Consider the following 20,870-nt stretch of genomic DNA (forward strand, 5'->3'; position numbering starts at 1 on the left):
TCAAAAAGAATCTTGCTGTGATTTATGTCATGGAGTGTTCTGCTTATGTTTTCCACTAGAGTTTTATAGTGTCTGGTCTTACATTTAGGTCTTTAATCCATTTTGAGTTTATTTTTGTGTATGGTGTTAGGGAGTGTTCTAATTTCATTCTTTTACATTTAGCTGTCCAGTTTTCCCAGCACCACTTATTGAAGAGGCTGTCTTTTCTCCATTATATACTCTTGCCTCGTTTATCAAAGATAAGGTGACCATATGTGCTTGGGTTTATCTCTGGGCTTCCTATCCTGTTCCATTGATCTATATTTCTGGTTTTGTGCCAGTACCATATTGTTTTGATTACTGTAGCTTTGTAGGATAGTCTGAAGTCAGGGAGCCTGATTCCTCCAGCTCCGTTTTTCTTTCTCAAGATTGCTTTGGCTATTCGGGGTCTTTTGTGTTTCCATGCAAATTGTGAATTTTTTTGTTCTAGTTCTCTGAAAAATGCCATTGGTAGTTTGATAGGGGTTGCCTTGAATCTGTAGATTGCTTTGGGTAGTATAGTCATTTTCACAGTGTTGATTCTTCCAATCCAAGAACAAGGTATATCTCTCCATCTGTTTGTATCATCTTTAATTTCTTTCATCAGTGTCTTATAGTTTCTGCATACAGGTCTTTTGTCTCCTTAGGTAGGTTTATTCCTAGGTATTTTATTCTTTTTGTTGCAATGATAAATGGGAGTGTTTCCTTAATTTCTCTTTCAGATTTTTCATCATTAGTGTATAGGAAGCCAAGAGATTTCTCATCATTAATTTTGTATCCTGCTACTTTACCAGATTCATTGATTAGCTCTAGTAGTTTTCTGGTAGCAGCTTTAGGATTCTCTGTGTATAGTATCATGTCATCTGCAAACACTGACAGTTTTACTTCTTCTTTTCCGGTTTGGATTCCTTTTATTTCTTTTTCTTCTCTGATTGCTGTGGCTAAAACTTCCAAAACTATGTTGAATAATAATGGTGAGAGTGGGCAACCTTGTCTTGTTCCTGATCTTAGATGAAATGGTTTCAGTTCTTCACCATTGAGGACGATGTTGGCTGTGGGTTTGTCATATATGGCCTTTATTATGTTGAGGTAAGTTCCCTCTATGCCTACTTTCTGGAGGGTTTTTATCATAAATGGGTGTTGAATTTTGTTGAAAGCTTTTTCTGCATCTATTGAGATGATCATATGGTTTTTCTCCTTCAATTTGTTAATGTGGTGTATCACATTGATTTATTTGCATATATTGAAGAATCCTTGCATTCCTGGGATAAACCCCACTTGATCATGTTGTATGACCCTTATAATGTGCTGTTGGATTCTTTTTACTAGTATTTTGTTGAGGATTTTTGCATCTATGTTCATCAGTGATATTGGCCTGTAATTTTCTTTCTTTGTGACATCTTTGTCTGGTTTTGGTATCAGGGTGATGGTGGCCTCATAGAATGAGTTTGGGAGTGTTCCTCCCTTTGCTGTGTTTTGGAAGAATTTGAGAAGGATACATGTTAGCTCTTCCCTAAATGTTTGATAGAATTTACCTGTGAAGCCATTTGGTCCTGGGCTTTTGTTTGTTGGAAGATTTTTAATCGCAGTTTCAATTTCAGTGCTGCTTATGATTGGTCTGTTTATATTTTCTACTTCTTCTCGGTTCAGTCTTGGATGGTTGTGCTTTCTTAAGAATTTGTCCATTTCTTGCAGATTGTCCATTTTATTGGCATAGACTTGCTTTTAGTTATCTCTCAGGATCCTTTGTATTTCTGCAGTGTCAGTTGTTACGTCTCCTTTTTCATTTCTAATTCTATTGATTTGAGTCTTCTCCCTTTTTTTCTTGATGTCTCTGGCTAATGGTTTATCAATTTTGTTTATCTTCTCAAAGAACCAGCTTTTTAGTTTTATTGATCTTGCTATCATCTCCTTCATTTCTTTTTCATTTATTTCTGATCTGATCTGTATGATTTCTTTCCTTCGGCTAACTTTGGGGTTTTTTTGTTCTTCTTTCTCTAATGGCTTATGTGTAAGGTTAGGTTGTTTATTTGAGATGTTTCTTTTTTCTTGAGGTAGGGTTGTGTTGCTATAAACTTCCCTCTTAGAACTGCTTTTGCTGTATCCTATAGGTTTTGGGTCATCGTGTTTTTATTGTCATTTGTTTCTAGGTATTTTTTGATTTCTTCTTTGATTTCTTCAGTGATCTCTTGGTTATTTAGTAGTGTATTGTTTAGCCTGAATATCCTTGTATTTTCTATGGATGTTTTCCTGTAATTGATATCTAGTGTCATAGTGTTGTGGTCGGAAAAGATGCTTGATACGATATCAATTTTCTTAAGTTTACCAAGGCTTGATTTGTGACCCAAGATATGATCTATGCTGGAGAATGTTCCATGAGCACTTGAGAGGAAAGTGTAATCTGCTGTTTTTGGATGGAATGTCCTATAAATATCAATTAAGTCCATCTTGTTTAATGTATCATTTAAAGCTTGTGTTTCCTTATTTATTTTCATTTTGGATGATCTGTCCATTGGTGAAAGTGGGGTGTTAAAGTCCCCTACTATGATTGTGTTACTGTCGATTTTCCCTTTTATGGCTGTTAGCATTTGCCTAATGTATTGAGGTGCTCCTATGTTGGGTGCATAGATATTTACAGTTGTTATATCTTCTTCTTGGATTGATCCGCTGATGATTATGTAGTATCCTTCTTTGTCTGTTATAATAGTCTTTATTTTAAAGTCTATTTTGCCTGATATGAGAATGGCTACTCCAGCTTTCTTTTGCTTTCCATTTGCATGGAATATCTTTTTCCATCCCCTCATTTTCAGTCTGTATGTGTCCCTAGGTCTGAAGTGGGTCTCTTGTAGACAACATATATATGGGTCTTGTTTTTTTTATCCATTCATCCCATCTATGTCTTTTGGGGGGAGCATTTAATCCACTTACATTTAATGTAGTTATTGATATATGTATGTTCCTATTACCATTTTCTTAATTGTTTTGGGTCTGTTATTGTAAGTCTTTTCCTTCTCTTGTGCTTCCTGCCTAGAGAAGTTCCTTTAGCATTTGTTATAGAGCTGGTTTGGTGGTGCTGAGTTTTCTTAGCTTTTGCTTGTCTGTAAAGCTTTTAATTTCTCTGTCAAATCTGAATGAGATACTTGCTGGCTAAAGTAATCTTGGTTGTAGGTTTTTCCCTTTCATCACTTTAAACATGTCCTGCCACTGCCTTCTGGCTTGTAGAGTTTCAGCTGAGAAGTCAGCTGTTAATCATATGAGGATACCCTTGTTTGTTATTTGTTGCTTCTCCCTTGCTGCTTTCAATATTTTTTCTTTGTATTTAATTTTTGATAGTTTGATTATTATGTGTCTTGGCCTGTTTCTCCTTGGATTTATCCTGTATGGGACTCTGTGCTTTCTGGACTTGAATGATTATTTCTTTACCCATATTAGGGAGGTTTTCAACTATAATCTCTTCAAATATTTTCTCAGTCCCTTTTTTTTCTCTTTTTCTTCTGGGACCCCTGTAATTCGAATGTTGGTGCGTTTAATGTTGTCCCAGCGGTCTCTGAGATTGTCCTCAATTCTTTTCATTCTTTTTTCTTTATTCTTCTCTGTGGTAGTTAGTTCCACTATTTTATGTTCCAGGTCATTTATGCATTCTTCTGCCTCAGTTATTCTGCTATTGATTCCTTCTAGAGAATTTTTAATTTCATTTATTGTGTTATTCATCATTGTTTATTTGCTCTTTAGTTCGTCTAGGTCCTTGTTAAATGTTCCTTCATTTTCTCCATTCTATTTCCAAGATTTTGGATGATCTTTACTATCATTACTGTGAATTCTTTTTCAGGTAGACTGCCTGTTTCCTCTTCAGTTGTTTGGTCTGGTGGGTTTTTACCTTGCCTCTTCATGTACTGTGTGTTTCTGTGTCTTTTCAGTTTGCTTAATGTACTGTGTTTGGGGTCTCCGTTTTGCAGGTTGCAGGTTCATAGTCCCGTTGTTTTTGGTGTCTGCTCCCAGTACATAAGGTTGGTTCAGTGGGTTGTGTAGGCTTCCTGTTTGTGTTCCCATCTTGCTAGTTGTTTGGTATAGCGTGTCCAGCACTGTACCTTGCTGGAGCTGGGTCTTAGCATTGATATGGATATCTGTGGGAGAGTTTTCACCACTTGATATTATGTGGGGCAGGGAGGTCTCTGGGGGACCAATGCCCTGAACTCAGCTCTCCCATCTCAGAGGCTGAGCCCTGACACCTGGCCAGAGCACCAAGACCCTATCAGCCCCACGGCTCGGAAGAAAAGGGAGAAAAAATAAATAAATAAATAAATAAAAATAAAGTTATTAAAATAGAAAAAAAAATTTTTAAAGTAATTAAAAAAAGAGAGAGAAAGAAAGAAGAGAGCAACCAAACCAAAAAACAAATCCTCCAATGATAACAAGTGCTGAAAACTAAAAAACAAACAAACAAACAAAAAATAAAGTACAGTCAGAACCCTAAGACAAATGGCAAAAGAAAGCTATACAGACAATATCACACAAAGAAGCATACATATACGCACTCACAAAAAGAGAAAAAGGAAAAAATTTATATATATAAGAAAATAAAACACGGAAGAGAGCAACCAAATCAGTAAACAAATCTACCAATGATTATAAGCTCTAAACACTAAACTAAGATAAACATAAAACCAGAAACAAATTAGATGCAGAAAGCAAACCCCAAGTCTACAGTAGCTCCCAAAGTCCACCGCCTCCATTTTGGGATAATTCGTTGTCTATTTAGGTATTCCACAGATGCTGGGTACATCAAGTTGATTGTGGAGATTTAATCCGTTGCTCCTGAGGCTGCTGGGAGAAATTTCCATTTTTCTTCTTTGTTTGCACAGCTCCTGGGTTTCAGCATTGGATTTGGCCCCGCCTCTGCATGTAGGTCACTTGAGGGCATCTTTTGGGAGGTCTGAGGTCTTCTGCCAGCGTTCAGTAGGTGTTCTGTAGGAGTTGTTCCACATGTAGATGTAGTTTTGATGTATTTGTGGGGAGGAAGGTGATCTCCACGTCTTACTCCTTTACCATCTTGAAGGCGCCCCCAGCTTCAGTCTACTTGAAAGCAGTGGCTTATAACATCTCAGTGATGGCAGCAAGAGAAGAATCCTCTGAGCTCTCCTCTCTGTAAAGGAGGACACCGTGCCATGTGTCGGTGCAGCATATGGGGAAATCTATGGGCGGCATCATAGTGGTCTTTGTGACTCAGAGGTCTGTCTTTCAAGCCCAACAGCCATCATGCACAGCACCATGCTCTTCTGAAAATTGCTGCATCCAGGCTTCAAATGCAGAGCTCCATCAGAAGGCTTCTGAGTGCCCCCAAGGTCCTGCCTGGCTTCAGCCCCAATGACCTCTCCAGAAGTGGGAAGTGCCAGGATCCAACCTCTCCATAAGGGGGGGTGCACTGGGGTTGACCCCTCCAGAAAGTTGCGTGCAGAGCTCTGTATGTCTTTTGTAACCTGTCTGGGGGCTACCTGAAGGATTTATGCAGGGCATGCATCTTTTTTTTTTTTTCCTAACTCAGAGCTGAGCCAGAAAGGCTGCAGGCATTGCTTGAAAATAGTACAAGCCAAACTAACAACCTGCAGATACCTGGGGCAAAAGATTACCAATAAAACACACAATAGGCCATGTAAGGCCCAGGAGGAAAAGCTAGGGAGAGATTCTTTGGGAAACTAGGGCGTTGAAAAGCCCCACGTATACAGGAGAATCTAGAAAGCCATGAAAATGCCCAAGGCAAGATGCTTATGCTCAGAGAAGACCTGCAAAAACCCTCACCATGCACAACAAGGAGAAAAGTCTTTGCAAATATAGTTTGGGAAATTCACTGAACAGATGGAGTACAATAGCCTCCAACAATACAGAAAGCAGCACACCCTGGAGAAAGTGGAAAATATGATTTCCAGAGTTACCACCTTATAATATTTAGATGTGTAGTTTTCAACAAAGAGTTAAAAAGCATACATAGAAACAGGGAAATACGAACCCATTAAAAGGAACAATGTAAGTTGACAGAAACCATTCCCGATAAAGTCCAGACACCAGAATTACCAAAGACTTTAAAACAATTATCTTAAGTATGTTCAAAGAGTTAAAGAAAACGGGGACAAAGAACTAAAGGAAATCAAGAAAAAGGTATATAGACAAAATCAGAATATCAATAAAGAGAAATTATACAATGAAACCAAACAAATTCTGGAGCTCAGAAATACAATAACTGAAATGAAATATTCACTAAGATATTCAAGAGCAGATTTGGAGAAGGTGGAATGCAAGAATCAGCTAACTCAGAGATTGGACAATTGAAATTATCTAGTCTGAGGAACAGAAAGAAAGGAATGAAGAAAGTGAACAGAGCCTAAGGGACCTATAGGGCACCATCAAGTGGATCATCATATACATTAAGGGAGTCCCAGAAAGAGAAGAAGAAGAGAAAGAGGCAAAAGAATATTTAAAGAAAAAAGTCCACCAAATCCCCAAATTTAATGAGAGATGTGAGTCTATAAATCCAAGAAGTTCAACAAATTCTTAAATAGGATAAACTCAAAGAGACCCCCACACCAAGACATTATAAGCAAACTGTCACATATAAGTGATCCTTGATAGGAATAATAGCCAATTTCTCACTAGAAACCATGGAGGCCAAAAGGCATGAGATGACATATTTAAAGTGCTGGAAGAAAAAACTTGTCAAACAAGAATTGTATATATGGCAAAACAGTCCTTCAAAAATGGGGGAGAAATTAAGACATTTCCAGATGAGTGAGGTCATTACCATTAGACCTTCCATATAAGAAATGCTAAAATAGTCCTTCAGGTTGAAATGAAACTCAAAGCTGTATGAAGAAATAAAGATTTTCAGTAGAGATAAATGGATGGGCAAATATAAAAGCCAGTGTTATTGTAGTTTTAGTTTACAACTACACTTCTTATTTTTTACAGAATTTGAAAGATTAAATGAATGAAAAATAATTACAAATCTATGTTATTGAGCATACGGTGCATAAAGATGTAATTTGTGACAACAAAAACATATAGGGAGGAACAATGGAGCTGTTTAGCAACCACGTTTTTGTGTGCTATTGAAATTAAGTTGGTATCAATTCAAGCTAGATTGTAATAAATTTATGCATAAATGTCATTCTCATGATAATGACAAAGAAAATATCTAAAACACGTATACAAGAGGAAATGAGAAAGGAATCAAAACAATTCATTCCAAAAAATATCAATTAAACACGAAAGTAGTAATGAAAAAAATGGTCATAAAAAGGTATAGGACATATAGAAAACAGCAAAATGGCAGAATTTCTTCCTTATCAGTAATTACCTTAAGTGTAAATTGATTAAACTCTCTATTCAAAAGGCAGATTGGCAGAATGGATTAAGACAAACATGATCCAATTATATGCTGTCTACAAGAGATTCACTTTAGATCCAAAGACACAAATAGAGTAAAATGGAAGGATAGAAAAAGTTATTCCATGCAAATAGTAACCAAAAGAGAGCTGGGATGGCTATACTAATATTGGACAAAATAGACTTCAAGTCAGAAACTATTAGAAGAGACAAAAAAAGACATTATGTATTGATAAAAGAGTCAGTTTATCTCTATATGTGTACCAATCTATGAAGCCCCAAAATGTATGATGCAAACATTGACCAAATGAAGGAAAAAATAGACCATTCTACAACAATAGATGAACACTACAGTATCACTCTCAATAATGAATAGAACATCTAGATAGAAGATCAATAAGGAACAGAAGTCTTGACCCACACAATAAACCAACTAATCCTAATAGATATATATAGAATATTCTACCCAACAACAAGAAATATACATTCTTCTCAAGTAAACATGGAACATTCTCCAGGATAGAACATATGTTAAGCCACATAACATATCTAAATAAATTTTTTAAAAATTAAAATCATGCAAAGTATCTTTTCCAGCCACACTGGAATGAAGCTAGAAATCAATAACAGAAAGAAACTTGGGAAGTTTACAAATATGTGGAAATTAAACAAGACACTCTAAACAACAAATGAATCAAAGAAGAAATCATAAGGGAAATTAGAAAACAGATGAATGAGAAAAAACAAAAACAAAAACCACAACATACCAAAACTTATAAGATGCAGCAAAGGCAGTGCTCAAAGGGAAATTATACAGCTGTGAATACCTATATTAAAAAAGAAGAAAGATGTCCAGTCAATAACCTAACTTAACAGTGAGGATCTAGAAAAGGAAGGGAAAAACTAAACCCAAAGCCAGCAGAAGGAAATTTGGAATGGAAATAAACAAAATAGAGAATAGAAAAACAATAGAATCAATGAAACAAAAAGTTAGTTCTTTGAAAAGGTCAGCAAAGTTGACAAACATTTAGCTAGACTAAGCAAGAAAAAAAGCAAGAAGACGAAAATAACTAAAAGCAGAAATGAAAGTGAGGACATTACTACTGACCTTACAGAATAAAAAGGATTATAAGAGAATATTATGAATATTTGTATGCCAACAAATTAAGTAACCTAGATGAAATGGACAAATTTCTAGAAACACGTATGTTACATAACCTGACTCAAAAAGAAATAGAAAATTTCAACAGACCTGTAACAAATTAAGAGATTGGACCAGTAATCAAAAACCTCCAAACAAAACAGATACATGGATAAAGAAGATATGGTGTATATACACAATGGAATATTACTTAGCCATAAAAAGAATTTGCAGCAACATGGATGGACCTAGAGATAATCATATTAAGTGAAGTAAGTCAGACAGAGAAAGACAAATATCATATGATATCACTTATATGTGGAATCTAAAAAAATGATACCCTTGACAGAGTTGTCAAGTCCACTCAATGGGAAAAGAAAAGCTTCTTTAACAAATGGTGCTGGATTTCCACATGTAAAAGAATGAAGTTGGATCCCCTACCTCAAACCATATACAAAAATTAACTCCAAGTAGACCCACAACCTGAAATAAGAGCTAAAACCATAAAACTGTTAGAAGAAAACAGGGATAAATCTTCATGACCCTTTATTTAGCTCCATATTCTTAGATATAATACTAAAGGCATGTGGAACAACAAGAAGAAATAGATAAATTGAACTTCATCAAAATTAAACACTTTTGTCTATCAAAGGACATTATCAAAATGAAAGACAACATGGGAGAATATTTGCAATCATTTATCTGGTAAGGGTTTAATATCCAGAATATATACAGAACTCCTTACTTAACAACCAAAGACAAACATTCCAAGTAAAAAGTGAACAAAGGGCTTGAATATACATTTCTTCAAAGAAGATAAACACATGTCCAACAAACACATGAAAAGATGCTCAACATCGTTAGTCGTAAGGGAAATGCAAATCAAAACCACAAGGAGGTCAGGTACTACTTCACACCTACTAGAATGATAATAATTTCAAAAATAGAAAATAAGTGTTGGTGAGGATGTGGAGAAATTGAAACCCTCGTATATTGCTGGTGGAAATATAAAATGGTGCAGCTGCTGTGAAGAATGATTTGGTGGTTCCTCAAAAAGCTAAACACAGAATTGCCATATGATCCAGCAATTCCACTACAGAAGAATTGAAAACAGAGTCAGACGTATACTTGTACACCAGTGATCATTGCAGCATTATTCTTAGTAGCCAAAATGTAGAAACAATTCAAGTGTCCATCAACAGATGGATAAACAAAATGTGGTATATATTTACAGTGGACTATTACTCAGCCATAAAAAGGAATGAAGTTCTGCTACATGCTACAGCATGGATTAACTTTGAAAATATTATGCTAAGTGAAATAAGTGGAACACAAAAGGATAAATACTGTTTGATTCTACTTATATAAAATATCTAGAATAAGCAAATTCATAGAAAGATTAGAGGTTACTAGGGACTGAGGGGAGAAGAGAATAAGGAGTTATTACTTAATTGTTACAGAGTCTGTCTTTGGGATAATGGATATGTTTTGGAAGTAGTGGTGATGGTTGCAAAATATTATGAATGTACTTAATACAACTGAATTGTACACTTAAAATGGCAAAATTTATCGTGTATGTGTGTGTATATATGTGTGTGTGTATACATATACACACGTTATCACAATTTAGAAACTTAAAAGTTTGTTTCTTCCTTTAACAACACTATCATGATAGAGACACACAGGGCATCCAAATTTCCTCCTAAGAGTAGAGTTTACTGATCACATTAAATCTTTGTATACTGACAGTTAGATTACTGACTCCCCTTCTCATTTTAACTAACTTCTCACCAGGCTTTATCAATCTCCGGTTTGAACCTATTCTAAGAATGTGGATTTAGATTCTAAATGTTATAAAATCTTGAGTTTCCATGACTTGAAGTAGCAGGGCACAGTGTAGGCTGAATCTAGAAACTGCCTTTTTATTTACTTTCTGTAATAAAATTATACAAATTTTAATTTTAAACCCATGAGTAAGATTTTGCAAGATTATTTCAAGGAATAGTTAACTGGGGATAATTCCTATTTAGAACAATAAACAGGTTAGAACAGAATTAAAGACTTATGACCACTGGTTCCGTGTTTTTCTAAGCATGTAAATTACCTTGCCGTTCTGTTTCTAGTTTCTTCTCTTGCATTTGGTTTTTTTTCCTAAGGAAAGTTTAATCCTAATGATGGTTAAATATACTTTTGAATTTTGTACATTTACTCAGATGTTTTCAGTAAGTTTAAATTATGCTCTGAAAAGATAATAATATCATTTCCATTTATTATAAGATGCTTTCTACATTATCCAGATATTATTAAAAGTAAGCAATCTAAATAATTTTATTGGAAACCCAACATCATTCACTGAGAATGTTTCTTACAACATCATTCACTGAGAATGTTTCTTATGTTGGGAACAAGATAAGTGTGATCTTAAAAGAGCACTATTTTTAACATTCAACTAGATTTACTAACTGGTGCAGTTAGAAAAGCGAGGTATCTATATTCTTATTTGTGTGTGCATAAAAATGTCTCTTGAAGGATATACAAACTAATAGCTTTGACTATCTTTTTAGTGGGGGAGAGACTGGGTGGATGTGGGTCAGGAGTGGGAAGGAAACTCTTCATTGTATATTTTCTTATACTCTTTGATGTTTGTGCCAAATTAATGTTTCTTATTAAAATTAAACAATTTGTATAAGTGTATCATATTTGTTAAGTCTTAATTAGACTATTTCATCTTTGTTTTTATTTCCAAGTACCGTGCCCATGAACAGTTTTGACGGTTGTACAACATTGTCTTTAATTACAAAATTCAGTGCAAATTCACATAATAGCATGATTTTTTTTTTTTTCAGGTTAGTGTCCCAAAAATGAAACATAAGCCAACCAGGCAACAGAAGAAAGTGGCAAAAGGCTATTCCTCCCCAGAACCTGATATCCAGGACTCATCTGGAAGTGAAGGTAAAAATATTTATTGTAGACTATTGCCTATAAGAGTCTAAATTTTTAAAAGTATATTACTATACTATGTTTGATATAAGAAAATAGTTTTTCATATTAACTCAAGCAGATTTTTAAGTTTTGGTGGGGGCAGGGATGATGTACAAGAAAAGCTATTTTAGATTATAAATTTCAAAACCAGGCCACAGGGTAAAGGCATGGGAAATGAAAAAAGGGGAAACATGCAAATCAAGAACCACACTGCAGTGCTAGCTCTTATGCCTTGTTAGCTTCTGAAAAATTGTTGATGGTTTCCTAGATTCAACGCAGGCACCATTTCTTGAGTTTTGGTCTCAGTTCCATGCTTCAGAAAAGTTTTTTATTTTCATAATAAATTATTGTGGTGTTTAGAAGTCACAGAAGTAAAAATATAGCTATATCAAATTATGAACTAAATTTACTAGTGTGCCATTCTTGTTTAAGTCAGATAATGTATAAACTATCTTGAATTACACTGAGATATAATCAAAGATTAAGGTAATGTCTGAGACATTATGAGAAAATAAAGTTTTCTTAAAACCATAGTCTCTACTAAGTTCACACTAAGCTGGGGAACTCAGTTTTACAGAGATAATACTAGAGGTGAATAAATGGTAAATGCTAAGAAACTAGTAGATGACAAATAGTAAAGAGTTTAAAGGAAAGGGGGCTGAATTCAGCTTGAGGGAAGGTCCTTAGAGGAAAGGAACCCTGATGAATCATGAGGATTTTTAATGGTTTATAGCAATCTAGGCTTGAAGGATGCTGGTGAGTGGAAAAGATACTGGAATAAAAGAGGAATAAAATGAATAAAGTTCTAAAAGTAGGAGTCACATGGTACTGTTGTGCTCAAAAGGAGTATTAGTTATACTGTTGTTCCCATTTCACAGAAGAGGAAAGTGAGACATGGGTTAACCTGCCCAAGGTCGTATACCCCATAAGGCAGTATATATATATATATATATATATATATATATATATATATATATAGAGAGAGAGAGAGAGAGAGAGAGAGAGAGAGAGAGAGCTTAATTCATTCTCTTATCCACTACACTATATTACCTATAATGTATCAGCTGACATTTACTGAGTATTTAATGTGGGCCAAACTGGAGGTTAAACATACCTTCCTACAACCATGTGAAGTTTGAGTATTATTATTATCCCTAGTTTACAGATGAGAAAGCTGAGATCTGGAGAGAGGTTAAGCTCTGAACAAAAATGGAAAGGAAGGAATGGATATGAGAAGGATTTTAAAAAATACCATACACTTTGTTAGTTGACAATAAAAATTTGTAGAAGAGATATTAAAACCAATTAAAAAGGTTTAAAGTTTGGGTGACTAAAGGAATAAAGATAACATTAACAATTAATAAAAAATTTGAAAAGGGAGCTTAAAAAGCTGACTTCTTCAGATGTAGGCAAATAGGCAAGAGGCAGAAGAGAGTAATACCTCCTCCAAGTTAATATATGTTTTTTGTTTTTTGGTTTTTTTTGCGGTACGCAGGCCTCTCACTGTTGTGGCCTCTCCTGCTGCGGAGCACAGGCTCTGGACACGCAGGCTCAGCGGCCATGGCTCATGGGCCCAGCTGCTCCGCAGCATGTGGGATCCTCCTAGACCGGGGCACGAACCCGCGTCCCCTGCATTGGCGGGCAGACTCTCAACCACTGTGCCACCAGGGAAGCCAAATATATGTATTTTTAAAGAAATATTTTTGCCTATTTTAATTGGTTAAAAAATAAAGCTGATTCAATCCAAAATTTAACTAATTCATGGTTACTTTAAATATATCTATAGTGTTCTAGTTTTGAAATATGATTGAAACTTCAAAAATGCCAAGTATTAGGAGTAGTATGTTAGTCTCTAAGCCATAAAAATAATGCCTAGGAAAATTATTACATAAGAATCATTAATCTGAAATTTAGATTGTTTATAATTAAATATGTTCACTGTTTTCACCAAGTTTATTCTAAATGTCTTTTTAGCTCAATCAGTAAAACCAAGTGCAAGAAGAAAAAAAGGGATAGAACTGGGAGACATTCAAACTTCCATTGAATCTATAAAACAAACACAGGAAGAAATTAAAAGGTAATATATACGACAGTGACTATTCATTTGAGTCTAGAGGAGTTAAGAATCCTGTTATGTAGGAAATCATATGCAAACTTTACATTTTTATAACATTGCTAAGCTAAAATAGAACCTTGGCGTCTGTCACCTGATTACTGAAACTTAGGAAATTCCTTCAGCACTAAAATATTTGGGAGACATGGGGAGGTTGTTTTGTCTCATCTGTGAGACTGGAATTGGAGTCTCTTCATCTTACTGCTGTAGTATACCAGGAATGTAGCTAGGTTGAATGCGGAAGTGGGGTGGTTCCTGAGAAAGCCATTCTCCTTTGTACATGGCTGATTTTAATTCGAATGCACCAGTTGTTAAAATATTGAAACACTTCCATAACAGTGGGCAAATAGCCACTACCCTGAGACCTTCAAGTGTTCCCTGTGCACTCCCAGACCCATCCCCTCACTCACCTCTGCAAGATCCAGCAACTAACTGTCATAACACCTAGGGAAGTTCCTTGGGAGGGAAGGAGTCCTGATCCTGCTCCACTGGTAAGGCTAGCACGAGTTCAGATCGGTTGTCTCCCATTGCTATATCAGATGTTAAGTTTTTTTAATATTAGCCAACCTTCTTTTGTGTATTCAGCACTCAGCGCTAGATGTCCTGGAGGATTTTTTTTTTAAGACATTTTTTTCTGTTCTTGGTGATCTATAGCTTACATTTAATTGCTATTTTCATCTACAGCCCCATTTCCTACCATTCCTCTACACTTACCCATGCTCTAGTCCTATGAAACTCCTCACATCTCCAGAATATACTGTGCTCTCTTGTCTTTGGATCTTTACCCACACTGAATCTGCTTTTTAGATTGCCCTTCCTCCCACCTTGCCGCTCAAGAAAATCCCTGTTTATCCTTCAGAATATAACTCAAATGTCACCCTTTTTGTAACATTTCTAATCACTCTGCCCCGTAGTTATTAATCCTTCCATTTGGCTTGTATGGCTCCCTATACATAGTCTTTTTGAGTGCTTACTGCGCTACAGAGTTGCTAATTTTGTGTGTCTGTTTACCTCACTCCACCCTGCCCCAGTTGGACCATGGGCTTCTTTAGAGCAGGGAGTGTGTCTTCTGCATCTTGGTATCATCAGCCCTTATGTAAAGTGCTCGAGTTTCCTAACTTAATTATATTTATAAATTAACGAGCCTACTTATTCATATTTGCCTCCTTTCTTTCTCTATACTCATAAAACACTTCAGTAGAAGTCAAAAAGAAAAACGTCTTCACTAACAGCTCTTTTTAGCCAAAAGCGTTTAGAGTGGCATGAGGATCATGTAAGCTCATTTTATGACTAAATTAACATTTTTTTTGTTAGCATATGAAATGCCTACAGAGCATTCTTCAAGTTAGGAATGTCACAAAATTTGTTGTATTACTTTTTTCCTGGTGAATTAAGGATTTTTCTCCAACTCTGCCTTTGTCTCCTAAAGAAAGATAAAAGAACCTTAGTGGGCCAACTAAGAAGCAAAATTTTTGTTTTAAAACCACTGTGATAACAAAGAAAGTGATATATTTTAAAGTCATCAAACTTTAAAAATTATGTTTAACACACATCATTAAGTAATATATTTGGTACAGTGCAGAGTATAGATTAGGCAAGACCTAATAGTGGTTCCACAAAGCATAATCAGCTCCCTGTTCAGGTGGTAGTAATTGATTGAACTTTATACAGTTGAATTTTATACAATGAATTCTGTGATCGTATATCAAATTGTGATTTCTTTGCTAACATTTTTGGTAAATAATTATTAAATTTATTGTTGCTTATTTTTATAGAAATATTATGGCTCTTCGAAATCATTTAATTTCAAGCACACCTGCCACGGATTATTTTCTGCAACAAAAAGACTACTTCATCATTTTTCTCCTGATTTTGCTTCAAGTCATAATAAACTTCATGTTTAAGTAGAAGTTCTTTACCATTGAATCAGTGAACTGGAATGATCATATTTGGCCTGGGACCAATGTTGAAGTTGCTTTGGTCTTTATTGAAACATCACAATATTTCTAAAACAGAAATCCTTAGAAATATATGTAGAACTGTTGACTTTTCCTACCTTCTATCCTTAACCCTGAAATAAGAGCTATTCTCTTTGGTTATTAAAGTGAACTATGTGTTAAGTGCCAGAACAATTCTAGCTTTTGTGAGACTGTGTCTACATGTGAGTATAATAAATCCACATGTATACACAATTGTGTCTTATGTATACCTTACAGTAGTCTTTGTAGTCTATGGTATGTTCGTGTTATGAAATATATAGCATTAATGTCATTCATAACAAAAATGCTATCAATCTTATAAATATATGTGTAGCAATCTGTTTTCTTCATAAGACCGGCACAAAACTTCTATCAATAAGGAATTCCAGAATGGGAAATGATGGGATAATAGACATAAATAGTTCAATGCACTGTACTGTGAAAAAAATCATTTCTAAAGCATTCAGCTAAATTGTCTTAGAAACAGCAAAAAAAAAAAATTGTGGTCAAAACTGATTTGAGAGACAAGGTGGCAAACTGCTTTATCAAAAGTTTACACAAGATTTTTTTAACACCTAGAATTTAATATTTATAGATACAGGTCTAAATATATGTATGTGTATATCAACAAAATAAACCCTGGTACTCGGATCTACTGAGTATATATTTCCTATCATACCTGTATAACAACCCCTTAAGCACTTGCTGAAAAAAGTGTGGTCAAACTTGATTGCTGTCCTTCTTTCTTTTTTTTTTTTCTAAACTCAGTTGGTCCGATAACATAGGCCAAATTTTAGAGATGGAATTATAGGGTGTATGAAATGCTGATAGTCATGATTTTTCATTATGAAAAATTTATTTTAGCTTTCATTTAGATTCTAGTGTGTTCAGTGAAACAGTTGAATAGAAAATATATATATAACCAATATTTTACTTCAAAAGCCAAAAAGAGAAGGACAACGAGAAAAGACACTTCGTGTGGTGGTATTTATGTGTATGTTAAAATTGGTTCTTTAAAATGTGCAATAAGTTGAGCATCTAAGAAGAGCATCAAGTTCTCAAGTTTAATTCTCTGTTATCCTCCTCTGTTCTCAGTAACTGCAGTCTGTGGCAAAACCACAATTCCTCAAGATTCCTTTTGTTCAGGCTCAGGCAAACATTTTTCCTAAATATTTTTTTCAGTTTAATGTTTTTCCTTTATGCATCTTAGAATTCTGAAAGTAGATTTTGAAATGAAAATGAAGGTCAGAGAGAATAATTGCTCTGGCTACACTTGCCTTCGACTAAGAAGAGACTGTGAGACACTAGTAAAAATATAATCAAATGTTTATGCCATGATAAGTATAAAATCAAGGAATGATTGCTAAATTATGAAAATTGAAAATGATTAAAAGGGCCTGCTTTTTTCCACCTAACCAATATAGCTATCTTAAATATCCTTAGATTTTATGAAGAGCTATTTCCCATGTATTTTTGGCAAAACAGTGTATTCCATATGTATGTGTGAAAACATTTTTTAAATAGATTATGCGTAAATAACATATACCTACACCCAGTATAAGTATAGGTATAATATGACTACACTAGAATAGGTGGGTTTTTGTTTGTATTTCGTACTTGTTGATATAATTTTTATACTCACTTTCTGTTACCAATGTTACGCTCTACTGCCTATTCATTGATATATATTTTGTAAATACTGTACGACTTGATCCTTTTTTATGGTTTAAATTAGTATTAATTTATATAAGTTGATTGGCTGATCACAAAATAATTTCATTATTAAACCCTGAAAACATATTTTTTGTTGGCAACTCCCCTTTGGGACTTTAGTCATGTTACTTTCATTTGGTCTAAACAGTGTTTTATTTGTATGGTTATCTTCTAAGACTGGAAAGGTAGTTATTTACTTTTGTATATTTTCTTGTTAGGGCAAATGTGTTATGGGCTCTTATTACTCAAGGAGTCAAAAACTATTTCATGAGAAAGAGCAGGGTTACTCATGACTGTTTCTTATACACTAAAAGCATATATCTAATCTAATAGTCTTATGTTTTTATTTGTGTGAGTTCCTTTCTGTGAATTGAACACAAAACTCAGGAATAGGTGGCTTAGTTTTAGATCAGTGCTTATACTAGGCTTAGTATGTGAATACTTTAGAACACATAATTAACTTTGTATTTAGCCATATATGTAGTTGACTTTGAATGTTCTCCACCTGAGATTAATCTTCCTTCACAATGGATTCATAAAAATTGTGATTTACAGTTCCCAGTTGTCTGAGAGCCTCATGGTGGTTTTTAGGATTTAAGACCTATGACCAGTTTTTTTTTCATTTGATCAAAAATTTTATTTTTTCACTTGAAAATTTAAATGAGTAATAATTATTGATGTGTGCATTTGTGTTTTAGTTGTTTAATATACTATGCCTTCAGTTATCTACCATTTAGTGAGACGTAGCTGGCCCGGTTAAAGATAATAAATAGGGCATGTGAAATAAGTTTCAGCAATAGATGTTTTACTTATATTTCATGTCAGTACTTTTTTGTATTACTTATACAGTGTAATCTTTGTTACCATTCCATTGAAACAATTGGCCTTGTAAAATAAAACCCTCATTTAGTGTTCACGCTTTTGTGCCTTTAAGAAAATACTTTTTGTCATTTTTGTGTTACAGAACTATAATATGATTCAAAGTGTTTATAGTCTTAATTATCACACAAGGGTCATTTCTCTGTCACTTCACTTCCTTTTATATAGCTATAGCATATTTAAACAGTAATGCTGTACTTTTATAAGGGTTTTTGTCTATTTACCTATCTCAAATATATCCTTCACTTTCAGACATCATTGAAGTAGACCTGTCAGATTATTCTGCATATTGTAAACAGTGCCTTTTTGATGGAATTCACACTGTTTTAGGGTGTCAACTCGTGCCATATACACACAAAATTATGTAGAGAAGGCAGTTTTAACTTTCTGAAGAATATCTTAGTCAAATATTTAAGGAAAAAAATGTATAAAATTCCATTTTTTCCAGTGTTTAGCATTTCTAGTGAGCAATGAATATATTTGGGGTTTTTTTTGTTTGACATACAGTGATAATGAGCCATACATGATGCTGCAGATTATTTTGAATTATGTTAAATGTATGGAAATAAAATATTAAAATTAGCATTTATACCAAATTTTCCAAATTGAACCATAGTGGGGTCAGGGGGGAACCCCACACAAATCACCAAGTTTACATTTCAACCTCTATCTTATTTGACTACATGGAAAAAGAGATTCTTGGGCTTCCCTGCTGGCGCAGTGGTTAAGAATCTGCCTGCCAATGCAGGGACACGGGTTCAAGCCCTGGTCCGGGAAGATCCCACATGCCACAGAGCAACTAAGCCTGCGCGCCTAGAGCCCATGCTCTGTCTGCAACAAGAGAAGCCACCGCAATGAGAAGCCCGTGCACCGCAACGAAGAGTAGCCCCCCCGCTCGCTGCAACTAGAGAAAGCCTGCGCACAGCAACAAAGACCCAACGCAGCCAAAAATAAATATATGGAAAAAAAAAGAAAAAGATTCTTTAAAATGTATATAACCTGCCACTATTATGTAATTTGCTTTCATTCTGTTTACTTGTAGTATGAATTTAGTATATTTAATTGGCTTTTTGTTACCCTTAACATACTATTTGTTTCATTACAGTTTTTAATTGAAGATGGACTGTTAAAATTGTATAGGACCAGTGTCTCCTTAATATGATTAACATATTTAGAAGAACCACAAGAAGTCCGTGACAAAATGAATGTGAATATACTTTCTAAAATATTTAGAAAATTTTATCTTTCTGCATTTATTATGTAAAATTATTTTAGTATTACAATATTGAAATTTATTTAAAGAAAAAATGCCATGAAATATTTGAACTGATGAGCCACAGAACTTCAGTTGAAAATTTTCACTTTTTAGCATGCTAACTATTCATTTAAGTTAAATATCCTGTTTAATGGCCATTTATAAATTCAAATACTACCACTGGTCAGTTTTGTAAAATAGAATAAAAGGATGTTATCTGCAGTGTAAGTACAGCACACTGTCAAATTCTTTTCCTTACAGTGCATAGTAAATGTACAGATAGTCATAGGCAACTGTTTTGTAATGTATTACATTTCTAATCTGTTATTCCTAACCTATTATAAAAGTTTGCAGAGACAAAAGATTTGAGTTTTTCTAATCTGTAAAATGATGCTAACTTCGACAAGTAGGCATTCTAAATAAAATTTTTAAAAAGAGCAAACTGATCAAACGACTGAATATAACATATGGTGACTAGATTATTTAGTCTTAATTTTTTAATTAAAAATAATTTTATTTGGGGGGGTAGTTGTGAAGGATGGTGAAGGGCTTGGAAGGGATTTAACAGCTAGAATCCTTAATGTATGCTTTACGTGATGCTTCATATTCATTCTTCTTGAATACTCATAATAACCTTCAGATGAGTGGAAGTTACATTTTATAGATGAAGATTCTGAGGCTCAGAAAAGTTAAATGATTCTAAAAGCTACATAGTAAGAGCGACAGCGAAGCTTGAACCCATGTCTGACTTCAATGTCCATTATCTTTCCACTGTACACTTAAATAGAACTCTGACTTTACTTCTAAATGTGTGTAATAATCCACTGCTCGAATCGAGTAACCCCTTTGTGATGGGTAAGAACGAAAGAACCTTGGGAATTCCCTGGTGTCCAGTGGTTAGGACTTGGTGCTTTCACTGCTGGGTCCCAGGTTCAATCCCTGGTTGGGGAACTAAGATCCCACAAGCCGCGTGGTGCTGCCTACAAAAAGAAAAAGAAACTTGCCATTACACAAGCATATACACAAAACCCACATGAAAAAGTTTTTCCCCCCACAAATCACCTATTAGTCCATACTGAGTCAAAATCACATACGTTCCAAGAAATCATTCCTCTTTAGTTTTCCTCTTTTCCTCCATCATCCTCCCCTCCCATATTTGCACCCCTCAGGATCCAGTTCCTTCTGGTTAATAGTGAGTTGGTTCTGCCTTACTGGGGGGAAGGGGAGGGCTGACAGGCTTCTGTCCTGTGCATAGGAATAAGGGGTAGGGAAAACAGGCCCTCACTGTTCAACTTCAATGAAACATCTACAAGGTAAATAATTTTCTTACTAATGTTGACCATACTCTGATAGGTGTCCTGTATTGTGTTATGATAATCAAGTCTTCTGCACCTTACAAAATATCCCTTTCTT

At 34.8% G+C, this 20,870-nt stretch overlaps 1 protein-coding gene across 1 annotated transcript in view; it reads left to right on the top strand.

Moving 5' to 3' along the window:
* The window catches only part of OSBPL8 (oxysterol binding protein like 8), a 128,294-nt gene extending 111,520 nt beyond the window's left edge, over positions 1 to 16,774 (top strand). Inside the window, exons 21-23 of the mRNA XM_007448751.1 lie at positions 11,383 to 11,488; positions 13,493 to 13,595; positions 15,407 to 16,774. Of these exons, the coding sequence (XP_007448813.1) occupies positions 11,383 to 11,488; positions 13,493 to 13,595; positions 15,407 to 15,539 (342 nt within the window). The 3' untranslated portion in view covers positions 15,540 to 16,774. The remainder of the gene's footprint in view (positions 1 to 11,382; positions 11,489 to 13,492; positions 13,596 to 15,406) is intronic.
* Positions 16,775 to 20,870: the final 4,096 nt, after the last annotated feature.

This window comes from Lipotes vexillifer, unplaced genomic scaffold (assembly GCF_000442215.2).
Source record: "Lipotes vexillifer unplaced genomic scaffold, Lipotes_vexillifer_v1.1 scaffold329, whole genome shotgun sequence".
In the NCBI taxonomy this organism is placed as follows: Eukaryota; Metazoa; Chordata; class Mammalia; order Artiodactyla; family Lipotidae; genus Lipotes; species Lipotes vexillifer.